We start from the raw sequence: 19968 nt of genomic DNA on the forward strand, positions 1-19968 counted from the left end.
CTACTTCCTTGTCTGAGGACCATCAAGTTTGCTTCATTCAGGAAGAATATACAAAATTAGATGTAAAACTAAAAGACTATGTGTTTATGATTCACAGTGAATACAAAGTGAATATTTCGTTATGTTTTTCCATCCTGAAGGCCCCAGCACATCCTTCAAACTCGCATCTAGTGATTAAGTGTGGGTCAAGAAGAAACATATTTTATGTGTTGTTTCCCTCATTGAATTACATTTGGCTACAACTGGTAGATGTCATAACATTGATCCAAAACAAAGTGAAGAATTGAGTATACTTTTGCTCAAACATTTAGAAAAGTGACTGGCTATTATAAAGTAGAACAATATTCTTAAAACAAATTTCCAGTTACGAAAGCAGCTGATAACCACAGAAGAAAACATAATGTAAGTTATAATTTCATTCTGAGCATTAATCTGTGGTTCTTGTAAAATTATTTTATAACATACAACTCAATACATAATGTACCGTACGTTACATTTCACTTAAAAATGCCAAATATGCCACAAATAAATTACTAGGTAGTGTAATAACAATAATAATAACAGTTAATTGAACAATACAATACCATTTTTTTGCATGTTTAGTCTGCTACAGAGACTAAACCAATTAACAAAACTCAAAGATATTTTATTGGCGAGTTAAGGGTTATCATGGCAATGTTTTGCCAAATTTCCCCCTTTTTTACAGCTTTTCAAAAAATGGTGGTTTTCCAAAAAAAACACAAATTTTAGGAATTTTTTTCACCAAGAAGAGATTGAGTACATTCTTTTGACAATATATCATTTCCAAGTACTCCAAGTAGAATTACTTGCCTTAAGGTTTCATTGTGTTTTTTGAATTTTGAAAGAAAGTAGGTTCAGTTGATAATAAAATGTCGGTTTCAAGGTCAACCTTCATGTCTATACATAGACATATAAACAACATTCTGTTTATTTTTAGTGGGATTATTAATAGCCCTAAGTCTCCTCTTTGCAATGACATTGCACATGACTTTGTATCTTTTATAGATATTAAGATATTAAACAAAACATAAAGGCTTGAAAATGTAAATTTTGGTACACGGCAGTGGCAATTTGGGTCTGTAAAATCAAAATGGTGGCAGATAAAAATCAGTACTTTCAGGTTTGCACTGTTGGAAAATGTACTTTTTATGTGACAAAATTTCAAATTTTTTCAAAATGTGTCAGCAACCACCATTGGGTGATTTTCCATGTAATGACCGAAATACAGTCAAAAATAATTTAGCACTTGTCAGTGTTAAGAATTTTCACCAAGAAACTCATCAAGCTATATAAAAAAAATTCAAGTAAAACCACTAATGGGTGCATGCATTTATGCTCGAATTTGCTTAAACCAAACCTACAGTTTTCTTTCAACTTCATGGTGCCCCCAGCTACTATTTTGTTGGTATTTACAGACATTGCCACATTTCTATAAAATTGTCTCACAATCCACGATAGTATTTAGAATGTAAATGACTATGACCAATTCCTTCACCACTTGAACATGTTGTTTTTTTGTGGATTCCTGTCTACAAATTCAATTAATTAAACCCAATAAGCAATATAAAAAGCAATGTTTTTTTTTTTTTGCCGCCACTGCAGTATAGTTGGCAATCTAAAATATTGCAGAACTATGTACGAACATCTCAAAAAACACTAGAGTGGCAAGGAATAGAAGGATTGGTTATTTTATTTTTCAAGATGAAGGTGCCATCAGACACATAACTGCAACTATGTACCTGTGATGTATAGAAAACACAGAGTTTGTTCAAAATTATTTTTGAATTTCTTGAATTTTAGAAAACAAATTTTATTAGAAGGAAATGCATAATTCATGAATTGTTATACACAGCCACACAGGATGTTAACACATTGTCCGTATAGGGAAAGTGTTGGGACATAAAAAATATGAATTTATAAGCAGGTAAACCTTATAGGCAGGAACATTATAACAGAATTCTACTTTATTTTGGTTACCAATATCAAATTAAAATATTAAGAGTGGAGACAAATTTTTCTTTCAACATTTTTTATGATAGTTTTTAAGTTTGTAATTTAACTAATACTTGTACATAGTATTCAATGTTAATGGTTACAATAAAGAGAATGCAGGGTGTCTACTGACCCTGGAAAACCTGGAAAACCTGGAAATATCAGGGAATTTTGTAATCAGGGAAAAATCAGGGAAAAATCAGGGAATTTTTTTAAAAATCAGGGAATTTTTGTTTGGTAGGTAAGTTGGGTTATGCAGTACGCCATGCCATCAAGAAAGAGAAAGTACCAGAAAAGTCTGTCCTGTTACAGAAAAATGATAGGACTTGTCTAAAGGTTATGGTAAAAAAAACTTCAAGACAAAAGTCCCCTGAAGTACAATCTTACCAAGGAAATTTCCTGCTTATGTCCGTCTGTGGCTTTAAATTCGGGTGTGAGGAAACAGCGTGTGAAGTACAGTTTAGAATGTTGTCTTCAAAACAGGTGGCTATCAGGACAAGAAGCTGATAACATAGAGTGATCATATCAGTTGGTATGTTCCTCGCAAGATTCTGCAGCACTGTTCACATCTTTTTCTTGAGAAGACGGGCGCCTTGATCACTTGTGGATGCTCATTCTTAAGGCACATACAGTAGCTTCCAAAACAGGCCTTCTAAAGTTTGTGAGGATGGTGTTGGTACTTTCCCATGGAAATGCATCATTGGAAAGAGGATTTTCAGTGAATTCTAATCTGCTGACAGAAAACTTGCAGGAAGAAATACTGATCGCATGAAGACAGATGTATGACTTTGTTCAACGTTCTGGAGGTGTAGAGCATGTTGATATCACCAAGTCCATGTTACAGTATGTAATAAATGCTAGTTGTAGGCGTAAGGAAGCCCTGCAAACAAAACAAAAAGAAAAGGAAGCTACAGACAAGAAGAAGGCAGAAAAAAGAAGAGTTTAAGAGATCAAGGCATTGCAGTTGAAGAAGGCTTGAATGTTAGATTTGGCTCGTTCTGAAGTAAGTGCAATAGACGCAAAAGTTGATTCACTGCGAAATTTATGGGAGCTTCCTTTTACTAATGTGTTTTGCAAAAGGAAGTGTGTGAAATATTTGTAGCAGCATGTTTTATTTGCCATCAATTGAGTCACTTTGGCCACGTTTGGAAGAAGGTAATTTTTTTACTAATTTAAGTAAGTTGAAATACTTTGAAACCAGTCAATGTAATATTATGCAGTTTTTTTTTCAGTTTCTTGGAATGTCGTAATTTTGTTAAAGAAAACCTGGAAAAATTCAGTTTTAGACCTGGAAAACCTGGAAAAATCAGGGAATTTAATTTACTAGATCTGGTAGACAGCCTGAGAATGCTTCCAAATTTTTTTACAGTTGTTCAATGCTTGTTGTTTTTGGCCTCGTTTTCAACTTACTAAATAATTTCCGGATTACGGCCGTCACCTAGCCGTGTTTTGCACTGTATCTTGTTGAGGCTCCTCCTGAGTTTATACATTTGTGCGAACAACAAAGCTAAGATGCAGCATGTCGGCCAGACAATGTAAGAAAGTGTTCTCATTGCTTCCTTTTGTAATACTTAAAGAAACCAGAGGGATAGCTCAGTGAGGGTCCATTCAATTTTAATTAAACAGGAAACACCTCTCTTTACCAGTAAATGAGTATTGTAATTTAAATGCTTGGTAACAAATAATGCCAGAAAATTAAAAAAAAAAACTTTTAACCTTATTTTATTACCCTAAATTCTTGCTCTCTTGATTTAGGGTTTATAAAAGGGAGGGAAAATGAGAAATATAAATGAGTAGACATAAGAGTTTTATTTTGGCTTGAGGTTTAATGTAGGAGATCCCCTCTGGAGGGTGAACCAAAATAACAGCAGTAATACTTTTACATTAGTTTTACTTATAAGATATGTTAATTAATGGCGAACATGACATACAATAAGACGGCCGGCCATTGTCCTGTTTACTTTCTCACATTAAACAGATTAACATTAGCCAATCAGAAAGAATAGTAAAACTAGACTTTGCTGACAAAAGGTTCATGTCTAACCTTCTGGTGACGCTGAGTTCATTCACTTTAGGTGATTGTGAGTGAGAATGAAGTTCGACTTAAAAAATTGGCATAATAACTCCTTGCCAGTCATGCTGGGATGAAACTCATCACGTGGTAGCGATGGTCCGGTAAGCGAGGCCTGCAGACCTCCGCGTCAGGATGGAAAAAAGCTTGGCAGCCCCATCAGAAGTGGGTCCGGAGTACACTAGAACCAGAGTTGGCCGAAAGTGCGGGTGAAGTTGAACCCACACTACGCAAAAAAAATGCTGCATAGTGAGTTAAAGAAATGGAAATTAAGACTGAGAACTGTGAATTAGAAACTGATAAAGTCTGAAAATAACAGGAAAACTCATTTACCAAACGCAGTGGGTAGTGCAGAAATGTTAAGCCATGGTGGGTGTCAGGAAATATCCGCAACCACATATGACAAACTTGTAGTAGAATAAGAAGCTAATACAGTCCATGCTGGATAACAAAATGTGACAGAAAATAGGGGGGGGGGGGGGGGGGAGCCACGCTCCTCGCACATGACCACATGGCGAGATGACAGTCTTCTGACAAAATGTTTGCTGCCGCGGAGAGAACTTAGGAACAGGGGAGAGAAAGAGATGTGCCTGAGTTCGCATGCCTAAAGATACATTCTGTAGGGGGGTGGTTGCTCACATAGTTAAAGAGGGCACTTCGAGTCCAAAAAAAATGGAGGATGCTAAGGCCGAAAGTGGGGGAAGAAGTGGCCACAGCCTGGAAAGTGGTGTGGTGCGGCAATTTATTAACTAACAGAGCATCAAACCTATAGTTGTCAGAAGTGCGGGTAGATGGCGTCCAGAGCTGAAGTAGGCAGAGGACGGAGAAAGGGAGTCCATAAGATGGCCTGTAGGAAAAGAGGGGTATAAGAATGATAGACATCCCGAGAGATGACGTTCCATTAATGCAAAATCAGGAATTGCCAGGGGCCTTATTATAGTTTCTTCCAACTCCTACAGATGGCACACAGAGGCTTTTCTACAGTTGCGGGCATGGACCCTATGGCCTTCCCAGAAGGGGGTGGAGAGGCTTGGGGGACTCCAAGCGTGGCACAGACTCGGCTGGACACGCAATGCCTGGCATGCCCTAGCAGGTCGGAAAGGGATACGAGCGCGTGACCAAAGTTGCAGAGCCCTGCCACTACCTGACCCGCCCCCGTGCTTCGGACGTGCTGAAGGGGGCAAGGATCACCGAGACGAGGAAACGTGCCCGTGATCCTGGAGGAGTGAAGAAATTACACACCTGTACGTGCAGAGAGGCGAGGGAAACTGGAATAGTACTGCCAAGCAGCAAGGAAGAATAAATGTCGTGAGGGAAAATGCTGTGATTCACCAGCCCAGTCTCTGGGTGGTCATATCTGGCTTATTAATTATAGCGAACCTGGAATGTACATGAGTGTATTGTATAACAATGACTCAACCTAAATCCAATAGTGCCAACAGCTTCAGAACACTGAACACAAACAAATATTCATTTCAAATTTCCAATCTTTGCACAGGTTTATAAATTTAAAATGTATTTAAAATAATTGAATACTTAAGAAATCCATGTAGAATGCTGAAAGGTATTCAAACTACAAATTTAGTCAACAAGAGGCAGTGGAGAAATGCTAATTACTTAAATTTTTTTTTTTTCTGCTATATTTCAATAAGTTTAATTTTCAGCGAGCATAATTATTAGAACAGCTTTAGAACTTGGTTTGAAAAAACTTAAATTTTTTTCAACAAAAGCTCTACAGATATTTTAATACACCTATCCTTCACTTAGCACAACTTATTTTATCCTAAAAATGCTCGTATTATTCGAAATATTGTATTCTGAAGAATTAGTTTCCATAAATAGCAAGGCTAATTTATTTAATGTGTTCCAAAATTGGTAGGACAATATACTTTACGTAATATAAATGTGTTTAATAACACTCAACTATATGTGTGTTACACCATTTATCTTTAAATGCCTACCATCGCACTTTGTATGACAAATACGACACCGTGTAACGGGAGATACGTGGTTATGTATGTACTTTATCGTCAGTCGGCTGGCTGACTTGCCCGCCTGGGCGTGACCTTCAACTCACGTCGCGTACCTTTCCAAACCATCCTTTACTGACAGTGAAACCAATATTGCTGTCCGAATAATTACATTTTAATTTTTCAAATATTAAAGTGCTTATTCGCGTATTACCACCTGGTTCACACTAATCTGTAAGGCCAATGATAATTTTTTTCATTGCAACATTCATTTAACAACCTTTTCCATGTGAATCATCTGTTAATTGCTGTTCTGTTATTGAATGTAAAATATATTTCCGCTAGTACAACCAACAGCATCAGACTTATATAAACTTTTGGTAAGAGTCTTTATTTCTTACGATTGTGCGCACAGTTGACTTGCTTGAAACTAAAGTGCGACCAACATAAGCGTGGCCTTCATGACAATCTGCGTGCTGTAATACTTCTAGTTTTGTCTCAAATACTTAAACATGATGCATTATGAGTGATCAAGCACGTACAGTTACCAGCAGCTAAATGGGCAGACAATGCTTTTGTTTGAGTGAATTCCCTGCCACTGGCTAGACTGAGTTCACGGCCCGGTTTGTGGTCAGGTGACAACGGTACGGCACGGCGGCATACGCGCGCGGACGTAAAAACATTTGATCCTTTACACTCCATAGCCGCAATTAAACTATCCATAGCTGATGTTTGTATAGCAGCCAATAGCATAGACAGACTTGTCCGCGCATTTCTTCCCCCCTTGTTTGGCTAACTGTATCCCACGGCACATCTGTTGTTTAAAGAATTTGAAACAGACTTCTTGGCGTCATTTTCAAAATTTTTTTTCTTCCTTACGAGATTTTGTGCTTACTGAAATTAACAGACGTGCTATTCAAGATTGGGGCAGTAAAATTCTCATCAGGCTAAATGAATCCACGCACTCTAAAGACGAGCTAAGTGTGGCATAGGTGTAATTATTTGAAAATATTAATTTTTTTTTAAATTGTTAAAAATGTGAATGATTCATTTAGCATTAATTGTGGTAGTTCACTGTTTTTCCAGTGCAGTTCTGGAGAGGTTCTGCGGCATTGTTCTCTGTGTCACCGAAGCACTAAATGACATGATGAAGATTGATGAAGAAGGAAGTTTATATGAGTAAGTCACAAATGAAATATGTATATAGCAAGTAGAATTTAAAAATACAGTAAAATTCAACTACAGAGCACTTTACTTCAAAGTATTTCGCACTTTAAAATAAATATAAACTACTAAAACAGGAAACCCCTTGAAAACTCACTGACCACGAGAATGTCTGCCATGTTTCCCACAAATGCAGAATTCTGTTTAAGTCCTGCAAAGAAACAAACCAAAATCTTCTTGCTAGGAGGCAAACTATCTCGTGCTCAACCACCATTGGCCCCATTCACTAATTGGTTTTTTTGTTATTTAAGCATTAAAGTAATAGGGGGTTTAGATTTGTATTTGATTATACTGAATGTTGTATTTCTGCATTTCTGCACTTCTGACTAGTTTGTGGGCATGTATCCTTTACTTTATTTAGTGTTACTTGTTAAAAGATTCATCCTTTTTAATGATAAAAATTCATGACATACTCTTGACTCCACTGAACTCACTCACTGCCCTGGAACCTTCGTCCGAGGACTTTGCCACTCTGCCGCACCCGCGGCACTATCGCCCCGTAAGCTCCGCTCCGCCACGGGAAAGCTCCCGCCTGAACTCTCTCTCTCTTTCTCTCTGAACTCTCCTGCTGAGGCTGACGTCCGCTTTTTATATATCAACCACAATTTCTGGAACTCACTAGCGCGGCTGGGGCCAGTCGCGTCATTCCGCGATGATACAACGGCAGAAATCTCTCAAAACACGTGTCGGTGGCTCGCGTAACTCCGCAGCTGTCAGGTTTCGGATGCCAAACTAACAGCGCCGCACGGGGAGCTGAGGGTTGGAGGGAGGGGAAGCTGCAACCCAGGCGCGCACTGCACATCTCATGTTATAGCGGCATGTGATGCAGCCCAGCTAGCTCTGCACCTGCGTATGACGTGGCCTTGCTCAGGTTCGTAACATTGCCCCCCCCCCTCTTAAACCTGTTCGTTCCGAACAGGTAATACATCTCCTCCTGGATCCTGGAGGTCCCCATGCTACTCAAAGTTTAGGCCTTATGCCTTTCCTCCATCGCAGGCTGTACAGTCTCACCAGATAACCCTCTCTCGCAGTAGATGTAGCTTCTCTTGTCACCCGGCGACACTTCTGCGTCGCAGATGCTCCATGTCGTTCAGCCAGCTGCCCGAGACGGGCCGACCCCGGCTCTTCTTCGTCTCTTCTTGGTTACTCGTGCCCTCTTGGTTCTTCTGAGTCTCGCCTGGACTGCACTTATTTTCTCCTTGTACCCTCTTCATGACTCCTTGTGTTCTCTTTTTCTCTTCTCAGTCTTTCTTACCCTGTTCTTGGTCTTTCTTAACCTGTTCTTGGTCTTTCTTATCCTCTTCTTGGTCTTCCTGCGTCTCTTCTTGGTCTTTCTTCATTTCTTCTTTGCACTTCTCTATCTCTTCATGACTCATGTACATCTCTTCTTGGCTTTTCTTCAGCTCTTCTTGGCATTTTCCCCTCTCTCTTTGGTTTATCTTCATTTCTTCTTGTTCAATATTCCTTACTTTGTAACTCATCTTCACTACTTCTGTTCTTCTCTTCAGCTCTTCTTTCATCTTCATGTCCTGGCTGTTCTCCTCCTTGGCTAATGTCCTCTTTGCTGTGTTCTTCGCTGTTCTCTTCGCTGTTCTCTTCACTGTTCTCTTGACTGTTTTCCTCTCGGCTGGTCTCCTCTCTGCAGGTCTCCTCTCTGCAGGTCTTCTCTTCGCTGTTCTTCTCTTGGCTATTCTTCTCTTCTATGCTTATCTTCACTTCGGTCTTCATTTCATTCTTCATTTCTGTTTGGTCATGCTTCATTTCATCCTGACCCTTCTTCATTTTCTCTTGTCTATTATTCGACTGGCTCTTCTTTTCTTCATGGTGGTTCTTACTCTCCTTCCTTCCACTCTTCATTTCTTCCGTAAAGTTCTGGATTTTGGTTACCATTTCTTCTGTATATTTGTTCATACTGGCTGACATTTCTTTGTTATAGTTCTTCCAAATGGCTCTTATTTCTTCCAGGGAAACCCTTATCTCCTTGTATTGCCCGTCAGTAAACTCTTCAGTAGCCATCTCTCTATAAAGCATTTACTTATTAAACAACCTAAATAATTATTTTTTTTAATACTGTTCTTAATTTTAAAATACCTAGCCGAACCTTCTAATTAAATTAACAATAATTCTATTACATTCAAAACTATCACTGACTACAGTAAACTCAAACCAACTCTAGAAAAATCCAAATTCACTAAAATTCTAAACACTAACTATATTCTCGTAAACTAATATTATATTCATAACTTTTATTCTAATAAAGTAACTGAATCCTAAATCTATTAATTAGGGCTATCCCACTTCTGACTCCAAAAGGTTACGGTTTACAGCGGGGTTCGTAAAGGATACCCCAATTAAAGATTTTATCAACAAACAGTTTTATTGATGACCACTTCTTATGTCACAATTATTCTTATAAAATTGCCAATTAATCAATTGCACTTAATAATGTTGCTTCACCAGTCACTCGTTTATTACAATCCACACACCTCACTGGGCCGCAACTCTCGCCGCAGCGCCCCTCATGGATTTAAGCCGCGGGACTCCGTCGCCGCACTCCGGCGCCACCGACGCACTTGCCTTCACCGAGATCCCACTAGACGCCTCGCTCGGAACTTCGCACGGAACTCCGCCGCGCCCACAACAATATAACCCGAAACTGAACTCTTCGCCCTGGAATATTCGTCCAGGGACTTCGCCGCTCTATTGCCTGGAAAGTCCGCCACGGGAAAACTCCCAACTCCACTGAACTCTCTCACTCTCTGCCCTGGTACATTCGTCCAAGGACTTCGCCACACCGCCGCACCCGCGGCACTATCACCCCGGAAGCTCCGCCGCAGGAAAGCTCCCGCCTGAACTCTCTCTTTTTGAACTCTCCTGCTGAGGCCGACGTCCTTTTTGCGAGCAAGGCCACGTCATGTGCAGGTGCAGAGCTAGCTGGGCTGCATCACATGCCGCCGTAACATGAGATGTGCAGTGCGCACATGGGTGGCCGCTTCCCCTCCCTCCAACCCTCAGCTCCCCGCACGACGCTGTTAGTTTGACATCCGAAACCTGACAGCTGCGAAGTTACGCGAGCCGCCGACACGTGTTTCGAGAGATTTCTGCTGTCATGTTGGCGCGGAATGACGCGACTCGCCCCGGCCGCCCTTGTGAGTTCTGGAAATTGCGGCTGATAGTTAAAAAAAGGACAGCGGCCTCGAGAGAGGGAGTAGGAGTTCAGTGAGAGTTCAGGCGGGAGCTTTCCCGCAGCGGAGTTTCCGGGGCGATAGTGCCGCGGGTGCAGCAGAGTGGCGAAGTCCTTGGACGAAGGTTCTAGGACAGAGAGTTCAGTTCCGGGCGAAAGTGTCGTGGGCGCGGTGAAGTCCCGAGCGAAGTTCCGAGCAAGGCGGCGAGCGGATCCTCGGCGAAAGCAAGTGTGTCGGTGGCGGCGGAGTGCAGCGGCGCAGTCATGCGGCTGAGATCCACGAGGGGCGCTGCGGCGAGAGTTGCGCCAGAGGTTCAGCCCAACGATGTGTGTGGACTGTAAGAAACGAGTGACTGGTGAAGCAACATTTTTAAGTGCAATTGATTAGTTGGCAATTTTATAAGATTGTTATTGACATAAGTTGCGGCCATCGTAAAAATGTGTAGTGTGTAGTAAAATCTATTAATTGGGGTATCCTTTACGAACCCGCGGTAAATCGTAACATTTTTGGTGTCAAAAGTGGGATTGCCTTAATTTAAATAATTTAAAATTAGTTTATAGTGCATTTAATTTTTATTAGATTTTCGAGATTGCAACAAGAGTTAGGAACTGTATTTAGTTTTCAGTGTAGTAGTTTGGAGATTAGTGTTAGTGTTTAGTAGGGGTTTCGGTTAGCTCTTAGAGGAAATTACATTGTCGTCATAAGACATTAGTGTTAGGCTTATAGTATATGTGGACAAGAAAGATGGCTACCGACGAGCAAAAGAATTTAATGGCATTCCAGTCAGAAATGAGAGACGAAATGAAGAATAAAATTAAGAGTAACAGGGAAGAAATGAAGAGTAACGAGGAGAAAATGGACTGGACGAGATGAAGAATAAAATTGATAACTGCCAAGAGGAGATGAAAAATGCTATGAAGACAGAGATAGAGGACATCAAGAAAAACCAAGAAGAGATGTGAAATGAAATAGTTGCCGCACAAGAAGAAATGAAAAAGAAGATCGATGAAACCAGCATCCATTTGGAAGGCAAAGTGCAGTGTTTGGAGCAGCATCTTCCAGAACAAGAGCAACATATAGCAGAACATGAAGAACTAGTTAGTGGCGCAACAGCTGGCCCAACTTGAGCACACCACAGAACAGTGAATGGCACAACAGCTAGCTCAGCTCAAGCAGACCACCGAACAGCAAGTAGCAGCTGTAACTGAAGAGTGCCGTCGGATGATCAAGGAAGCTGCATCGGCTACGAAAAGGAGCAGTCGAGGATCTCCACTAGAGCTGCTGCAGACCATACCAGTTACAGACCAGAAAGAATATGGGGTATTAGTAGAGGCCCTTGAGTTGAGGAATGGCGACCGACACATGGGCGAGGTGTACAGAACAGCCCTGAAGACACGTCAACAGAGATCCTCAGAAACCCTCCAAGAGTTAGAAGCCGACATCGGGCGACTCGTGTACTTCGCCTACCCAGAGGCACCAGCAGAGTTCCGCCAGCAGCTGCCACTAGTGTTTTTATAGACGGACTCAGATATGCAGAGGTTCAGCAAACTGTTTGTGTGGCCCGCCACAAAAACATTCGCAATGCTCTTGTTTACGCTCTGGAAATCGAAGGTGCCTGCATTGCCTCAAGAAACATGAGTATCAGAGCGAGACGGGCCATCATAGAACCTTCACCAAACGAATAGCCGCTCAGATACTAACGAAGAGATTATACTTGGAACACTGAGGAAGCTGTTGAATGGATCGCAGTTTCGGAAAACAAGGGGAAGACAGCGGTGTTTCGTCTGCAAAGAACTAGGACACATCCGGCGCGAGTGTCCGAATCGTGGTAGGAAGCCCAAGAGAGAAGTACAACGCTGTAAAACAACGATCGAACAGGAGTAGAGTCTACTGGTCCGACAGAGAAGAGGTCGTCCACGATGTTACACATGTCGAGAAAGAGGGCACATCCAACATGACTGCCCGAATCGTGTGAAGAAACCGAAGGAGGAAGGACATTGATGTGACAGCGGAAATGAGGAGGGTAACTCACTGGTCAAAGGAACGGGAAGTCGCCTACAGTGTTCTCTTTCTGCGTGCACACAAGGGCATTCTCGAGGGAGGTGCCCGACATGGGAACGTGTTCAGCGGGGTTGCCTAATGGAAAGGGAAGCGCCACAGCAACAGAAGAACAGTGCGGCACCTTGCCTTTGACGCGTAACTGACACCAGACAGCTGCGGAGTTACACGAGCAGCTGACACGTTCCCCCTCAATTTTACTTGCACATTTACCCATGTTTTAATATTATTTATTCAGTTTCAAATACAGTAAATTTCTGTTCAGAGGTTATCAAGGTACTTAGAAATTTCGATTTATCAAGAGAATAATTGTCTTTATTTTATTTTAAGGACCTAGGGCTAAATTTTTAAACATATTATGCAGAAAATTTTCTTTAATGGGATTTTCTAAAAAGGGTGTTACTGTACTACTGAACAGAACAGAGCAAAATGTTAAATACCGTATTTACTCGCATAATCGTCGCAGCAATTTTACCAAATTTTATGAAAAAAAGTGAGGTGCGACCATTATATGAGGAAAAATTGAAAAAAAAAAATTTTTAAGTAAAATTTTTTTGTAAATCGCTTGAAAATGCTAAATTAAAGAAGTTATTATTTAGGTACATGGTACCTATACGTAATATTTATTTACAATACGCGCAAAATAAACAAAACAACTTTTGGTTACAAGAAGTTTGGCAAAATAAAAATATAGTATAAAAACAACATTGCGAAAAAATCAATAAACAAAATACATTTATAAAACACATTCAGTCTGAACACTAACCAAGTTTATCTATTCATTGTCTGAACTAGATTCTGATGCATCAGATTCATTTGCCGGGACGTCAACGTCATCTTAGTCGCCGCTATCGTCACGTGTTATTCAAATTGTCTTCTTGTTTTCGCCAGTCACGAACAAGTTTTTCACTTACTAAAAATTCTCTTTCCGCGGCCCGATTTCCGTGCTCTTCTGCAAATGCGATTACGCGCAACTTGAAAGCGGCAGTATACGAATTGTATTTACCCATATTTTCACAAAATGAACTTTCTCAAACTCTGTAATTACCGGTACTTTCCACTCCAATGCAAACGAGATAAAACAATGGCATCACAACATCTTATCTTCCACACACATTCCTTCCTCCCACACGGCCAATTAGGACATGCCGCTCTAGGTTGGACCAATGATAAGCGCCACACCACACGTGAAAGCAGGCTGTTCCTTTGTGTTTACGGCTGTTCCATTCGCGCCTCGCGCCTCAGTCGCCGTCAATAAATTAGGGTGCGACGATTATGAGGAGAATCTTAAATACCAAATTCATTACCTCAAACAATAGGTGCGACGATTAAGCGATGGCGACGATTATTCGAGTAAATACGGTATTTCAAAATTTTATTAATCACAAGTTCTTTAGTTTGCTTTTATCTAGTAAGAATGGAGCTTGAGTTTGCAACCACTTTTAAAACACAATAATATCATTAAATTAACTCAATCTTTCATATTTTCCAGGCAGCTGGAAGTGGTTTGTGTTTGTGTATGTGTTTATGATTGTGTGTGTGTATGTATGTGCATGTGTGCGTATGCATGTGTGTGCATGCATGTTTGTGTGTGCATGCGTGAGTGCCTAACGCATGCAGCAGATCACAACCCAGCCACTCCACTATGGCTGCCCACCTTGAGAACATGACACTCACTGACAGGTAGTGCAGCGCTCACAGAATGCAGTGTGCCAAAAATAAGTATTACATAGTTTATTTTCGGGCTATTTCCTCTAAAATTCATTCTTCCAAACTCCAAACTTTTGACCGTTTCCTAAAATAACAATATTTCTGCAAGGGGGTTGCTATTTCTAGGGGTCATAGAATTGAGTTGTCCATACAGCTTACTCCACTACGATGAAATATACTGTCGCTTGGATTGAGGCTTGATTTGTATGAATACTAAAGTATCTGTGAAATGCTATTATTAATCTAATTTCTACAGTGGATTAGCTTATGAGCATAGTGTATGTTATTGTTTCTGTTTACAGTTCTTTAATGTTCTCGAATAATCATTTGAGCTCTGGAAGTGAAGATGATGTGGACTACGAAACTGAGCACGATCATCGACGCAAGCTGCTGTCAGCTACAGATCCTGTGTACACTACTGTCTTGCGAGACTACTTTCAAAGACAGGTCAGACATGCCTTTATCACTGCTGTTTTTTTGGCTCTATGACATGTTTTAAAAAAAAATAATAAAATAATACACTATCTGAAAAAGTTTTAATGTGATCCAGTAATTATTATTACGTAGGTACAGTAGCTACAATAGAACAGATTATTGTTTGACTAAATGTGATTGTGACAAATTTGAGTCATTTTTCTATATTTATTCCAGAACTAGTGACACACATGCAATATTCATGATAATAAAAGATGACAATTAAATCTTAAAATTGTTTATAATGAAAATTGGTTTAGATATAAAACCACATAAAATCTTGACTCTACGAAGGTCTTGAAACTTAGTTTAAATTAGAGTATCTTTTAACAAGAAAATAAAGTTCCTTCTGGGAAACGGGGGTAACTCAGCATTTCTTCAAAATCTGTAAAAACTATCGTAAACAGTAAAACCCTATTGTTGGGCCACTAAAGCATGGTTCCCGGGAATAGGGTTCAGGGTGACCACCCCTTTGGCATAATAAAATTCCAGGATTTCTAAGGTTTTTCATAAAATTTTACTACGTAAATAAATAATAATAATAATAATATACATAGCTTACCATTTTGGTTACATCAGAGCTAAGTAAACCAAACCAACCAATTAATATTATACATCAACCATTAAATATTATATAAAATAAAAAGGAACATTAAAATAAAAATTACTTCAATGTGAGACTATATTACTTCTGTGATAAAAGTGTTTTTCCTTAACATAATATAGTAGTTCTTGTATGTTGTTTAAACTATATGAGTAGCGATCAGCAGCAAAATTTTAAGAAAATACTGCATTGGTATCAATAATACAGAAAGAAAAAGGGCACAACTATAATTACTTTAACAGCTGCCTGGGATAAAAAAAAGTTTCATAAATGACAATAATAATTAATAACAAAAATAATTAAAATTATTATCGTTGTAAGTTGACCTATTTTTCTAGTTGTAACATTACCTTCCTACTTGTTAATTTTTTTTATTTACTATCAATAATAAACTAAATACTTGCTGTAGAACTGTGTGCTAGAGCCTCGCATCCTCAATGTTTCCATTACAAATAACGCTGCTGTGTCTGTTTTTATAGATAGAGTATCAGCGCCGTTCACTTTTTTACAGAATTCATCTCAGTCAAGGCAGCAGTATAGCTGTTTAAGCAATTCAATGAATAACCTGAAATCTATGATACTTTGAATATTATATCACATTATATCACCATCTTGAAATAAAAAAATTTAACCTTTGAAGCTATAGTGCTGTTAAGGTCTTCAAAATTTACAACATGGTTTTTGTTTGATGCTGTTATCACAAAAATTGTTGAAATCGGCCGGACTGAATATGGTTGAAGCCCAGCCTTAAGAAACCCTCCATGTTTTAATTTTTTCATGGCATTTAATTGCATTCATTCTTGAGTGAGAAACATCCACATATTTTTTGCGCAGCGTACAAAAAGCCGAAAACGAATCCTTACCACCTCTGAGCCACAATTACCATTCCTCCTCTTCCAACCAAAGGTCTGGAAAATTACACTTCCCTGGCATTTTTAATGCTGATAAAACATTGAAAAATACCAGCTGTAGGTGTGCTGAAGACGTCTACCACAGATTTTTTAACAATTAAATTTCCACACACAAACTTAGACGGATACACGGTTATGTGTATTTTCATATTACGTGGTTTCGTAAAGACACGTCCTTAGAACACTGCTACATCTTATCTGTAACTTGTTACGCAGAAAATGTCAATTCTTCAATAATTTTCTTATTTTGCTTCTACTGGTAGGTTATTTCTCTGAGAAGTTGAAAGAAAAAAATAGCCAGTCATGGGGACTGTCAATGGAAGTGAAAAAAACTTTGTTTTTAAATGTGTAATATGACATCATTTCTACGTCAAATGTATGTAAGAAAATGATGATGGTATTATATTAGTACAATGTCAGCATATCATTTATCCTTACATCATTTTTTAGTCACAACAGATGTCAGTGGTATGTAAAAATTACGTAAAAATTCATTACCTAGCTATGACTTACCAGTGATGTCAGACCTAGGTCATGTATTCACGTGGTAAAATTAACTTCACTTACTGCTACTACAGCATGTCGGTGATGCGAACTACAAGATTTTACCCATCCAAAAAAGAGTCCAACACGCACATGATACAGTTGAGTATATACAATGTAACAGTGTATATATGTGTATACATGTACACAGGCCGCTGTGATTCGCCAGTCTAGCGCAACACGTCACTAGCATGTCGGTGACACGAACTCATAAGTTTTGCCCCAACCAAAAATCCCTCAATGCAGCTAAAGAAGTTTTCACTTCAAAATTGAACTTTTAATATAAAATGGAGCTGTAATGTTTGATAAATAGCTATGAGTTGCTGATAAGTACACACCGTTTTTGATTGAAAAATATTTCTCTCTCTAATGAAAAAAAAAAAAAAAAGAGACCATGAGTTCAATATTGTGACTTCTGTGACAGGGAGACACCCTGCTTTATGAACTTTTACTTCCATTTGTGACACTGTACTTAAAAGAAAGTTAAGTGTGGGTGTGGGTGGCCTGCAATTATATTCCCAGCAACTGTGTCAATTATATTATCGCCAAGGAAAAGTTTGGCTGTAAGGCTTTTAGTGGTATTGGGATTATATTTACAGTTCTCGGTGCTGGTAATACTGCTGAGAACTGGAACCAACACGTTAATGCTTAAAAATAATCCTTACCTAGTGTAACACACTTTTTATAGTGGCACTGCTGCCATTTCAATTGGATTTTGGTGAATTGGCTTAATATTTGTGATAGCATGTTTTACTACATGTGGGTTGGTTTTCAGGTGGCAGAACTGCAAAGTCAAGTTGGCCCAGTTCAGTTCGAACAACTGATCCAAACCATTGATGTTGAGACACTACAGCAGGCAAGGGCATTCATTGTAATGTAATTTGTAACAAGACTGATGAAATGACCTATACATAATGTATATATGTATGACCTGTGTTGATAATTTTTAAGTAGACAGCCATGATTTTTAAAAAAAAATGCATCTTCATTTTGTTGAAAAACAATTAAAACTATAAGAATATTAATAAATTGTTTTTATTTACTCCCTGTACAATTTAAACTTAGTCATCATCACTGAATTTTATTTTTTTGCCTTGGAAGGGAACAGTCAACTTTTGTTGATCTTGAATACGTTTCTTTGCTTCCCAGGATGGATGGAGCCCAGATTTTGTGGCTGCAACATAACATCAATTCTACTTCATTTCCTTGCACTGTGTTTTTAACAATTAGCCAAAGTTTGGTATTTAGTATAACTAACTAAACTCAACATTTCTGCATTCAACTTTTGACAGTCGTACCTATCCACAGCTAAACAGAATGACTCAAACCTAGCCTGCATTTTATTTAGTCAGACTGGAAAAAAAGTAATGGCACAAGAACTTTAGTATTATAACATTTTACTGAGTGGAAGATGAGACTATGCAAGGATTTCATAGTTCATAGCTTATTTAAGTCAATGTACTGCATAAAACTAGCAAAGGGAGCTAGCCACCTCTTTATTTTTTTCAGTACCAAAAATTCTGGCATGATTACAATTTAAATACATAGTCTTGGCATCATTAGTATTCAATCTGTGTGTATTTTATCTGCTTGTTAAACTAAACATTGAAAACCTATATTCTTTAAATGTGGGTACTGACTATGACTTATTTCTCACTTAACTAAATATCTGCCTGATGCAGTGCAAGGATGAGTTAACTGCCTGAAGAACTAACTGAGCTGGGATGGAATGAAGAGGTTTAATAATAGCGAAGGATAGTAAACAAAACTTGTCCAATCATAGCATCTACAGGGAAAACTCCCGGTAGTGACTATGGGAAGATCAGCTCAGGGACTGAATTCACCCTAGGCATTGCCATGAATAAATAAATGACAGTGGCATGACTGGGGTAGAGTAGGCGAAGTGAAACTGGGGAAGTTCGCCACTGTCTTCCGGAGTGTGGATGCAAAGAAACAACATAACACTCAAACCTTGGACCCAGGAATAAAATTTTCCACATGTAAAAAATCTTTGATCTGGCCGGGAATTAAACCCTTAACCTAACCCAGCTTGCCACCGAGTTGAACAGTCAGACCCTTTGACCACAACATCGTAAATAATAACACACTGAGCTCCGTTCTGATACAGTAGCAACATAAACAATATTGGTATTGAAATTTTAAAATTTTGTTATGTGTGCATGATTTCCGGCAGATCAAACCCATATTGTTCACGAGTGGGAAAACACTGGTGGATGTTGCTGTGGGCCACCTTCAATCCGTCTCCAATACATCAATGTCTATGAGTCATTAATTAAACACTAATTCATTCCTTTGCATATCTTAGATACTTATGTTTTCCTGTCAGCTAGCTATGCAGTATGAAAGCTGAAATACAACATGATATTCTATTTGATATACATAAGCAGTACAATAATTTTTCATCACACTCACACAGTTAACCTGACTTAAACCTAACCAACCTTTCACTTTAGCATCTACAGTAGAATCTCAGTACTAAGTACTTACAGGGACCTCACGTTTTTGTACTTAGTACTGAAAGTACTTAGTACTGAAACATACATACATATCATCTTTACAAAGAGAAAAAAAAATATTAAAAAAATAGCGACATTATAAGATACATTATTTTTTGGCCAACATCTGACTTCAGTTAAACATTGGTGTGTATGTATAACTTAAGTTTAGTTATTTTTAAAAAAAAATCTGTTATTTCAGTTTGTTTTTGAGCTTGAATGATGCTCTGTTGAACAAAATGTTCTATCTCATAGAAAGATTTCCTGATCCCTTCTGGAATCTTTTCGTGTTTAGAGATAAATTTGTTCAGTTTCTCTAAGCTCTGAATAGCTTCTGTAGCTGTCACAGGCGGCTCCTCAGTGTCAGAATCATCATCTGATTCGACTTTTGATGACTGTGATTGAATGACTTCACTAACGATGTCACTGTCAGTCAACACTGGTGTTGTTTCTGTTTCATTATCCACAGACACATAGTCTGTGAATTAAACAGCATCACACTGCATGGAGGTTGACACTTCTTGCCATACTTCAGGGTCAATGTCATTGCTTTCGCATGTTTGTGCTGTAGTATGGCTTGCATCCTGGTCTGATGAAGTTGCAGTGAGCTCGTCAGTGTTACAGTTAACAATGCCAGACTTTCTCCAGCAGTTGGCAATAGTTTCTGGCTGAACATTCCACCATCCACC

At 39.0% G+C, this 19968-nt stretch overlaps 2 protein-coding genes across 10 annotated transcripts in view; one reads left to right on the forward strand and one right to left on the reverse strand.

Annotated features, from left to right (window-relative positions):
• Positions 1-17792, forward strand: part of LOC134527198 (importin-11-like) — a 423976-nt gene extending 406184 nt beyond the window's left edge. For 5 of the 9 annotated variants that reach the window (XM_063359649.1, XM_063359648.1, XM_063359650.1 and 2 more), the window contains 3 exons: positions 7141-7233; positions 14534-14678; positions 17539-17792. In XM_063359649.1, the coding sequence (XP_063215719.1) occupies positions 7141-7233; positions 14534-14678; positions 17539-17643 (343 nt within the window). In that variant the 3' untranslated portion in view covers positions 17644-17792. Of the gene's footprint in view, positions 1-7124; positions 7234-14533; positions 14765-17538 lie in introns of those variants that run through there. The other 4 variants (XM_063359652.1, XM_063359651.1, XM_063359653.1 and 1 more) reach the window with 3 other exon arrangements.
• LOC134527201 (serum response factor-binding protein 1-like) overlaps positions 17783-19968 on the reverse strand; it is a 57720-nt gene continuing 55534 nt past the window's right edge. The window contains exon 4 of the mRNA XM_063359657.1: positions 17783-17937. Within this exon, the coding sequence (XP_063215727.1) occupies positions 17825-17937 (113 nt within the window). The 3' untranslated portion in view covers positions 17783-17824. The remainder of the gene's footprint in view (positions 17938-19968) is intronic.

The sequence above is a fragment of the Bacillus rossius genome, chromosome 1 (genome assembly GCF_032445375.1).
Source record: "Bacillus rossius redtenbacheri isolate Brsri chromosome 1, Brsri_v3, whole genome shotgun sequence".
In the NCBI taxonomy this organism is placed as follows: domain Eukaryota; kingdom Metazoa; phylum Arthropoda; class Insecta; order Phasmatodea; family Bacillidae; genus Bacillus; species Bacillus rossius.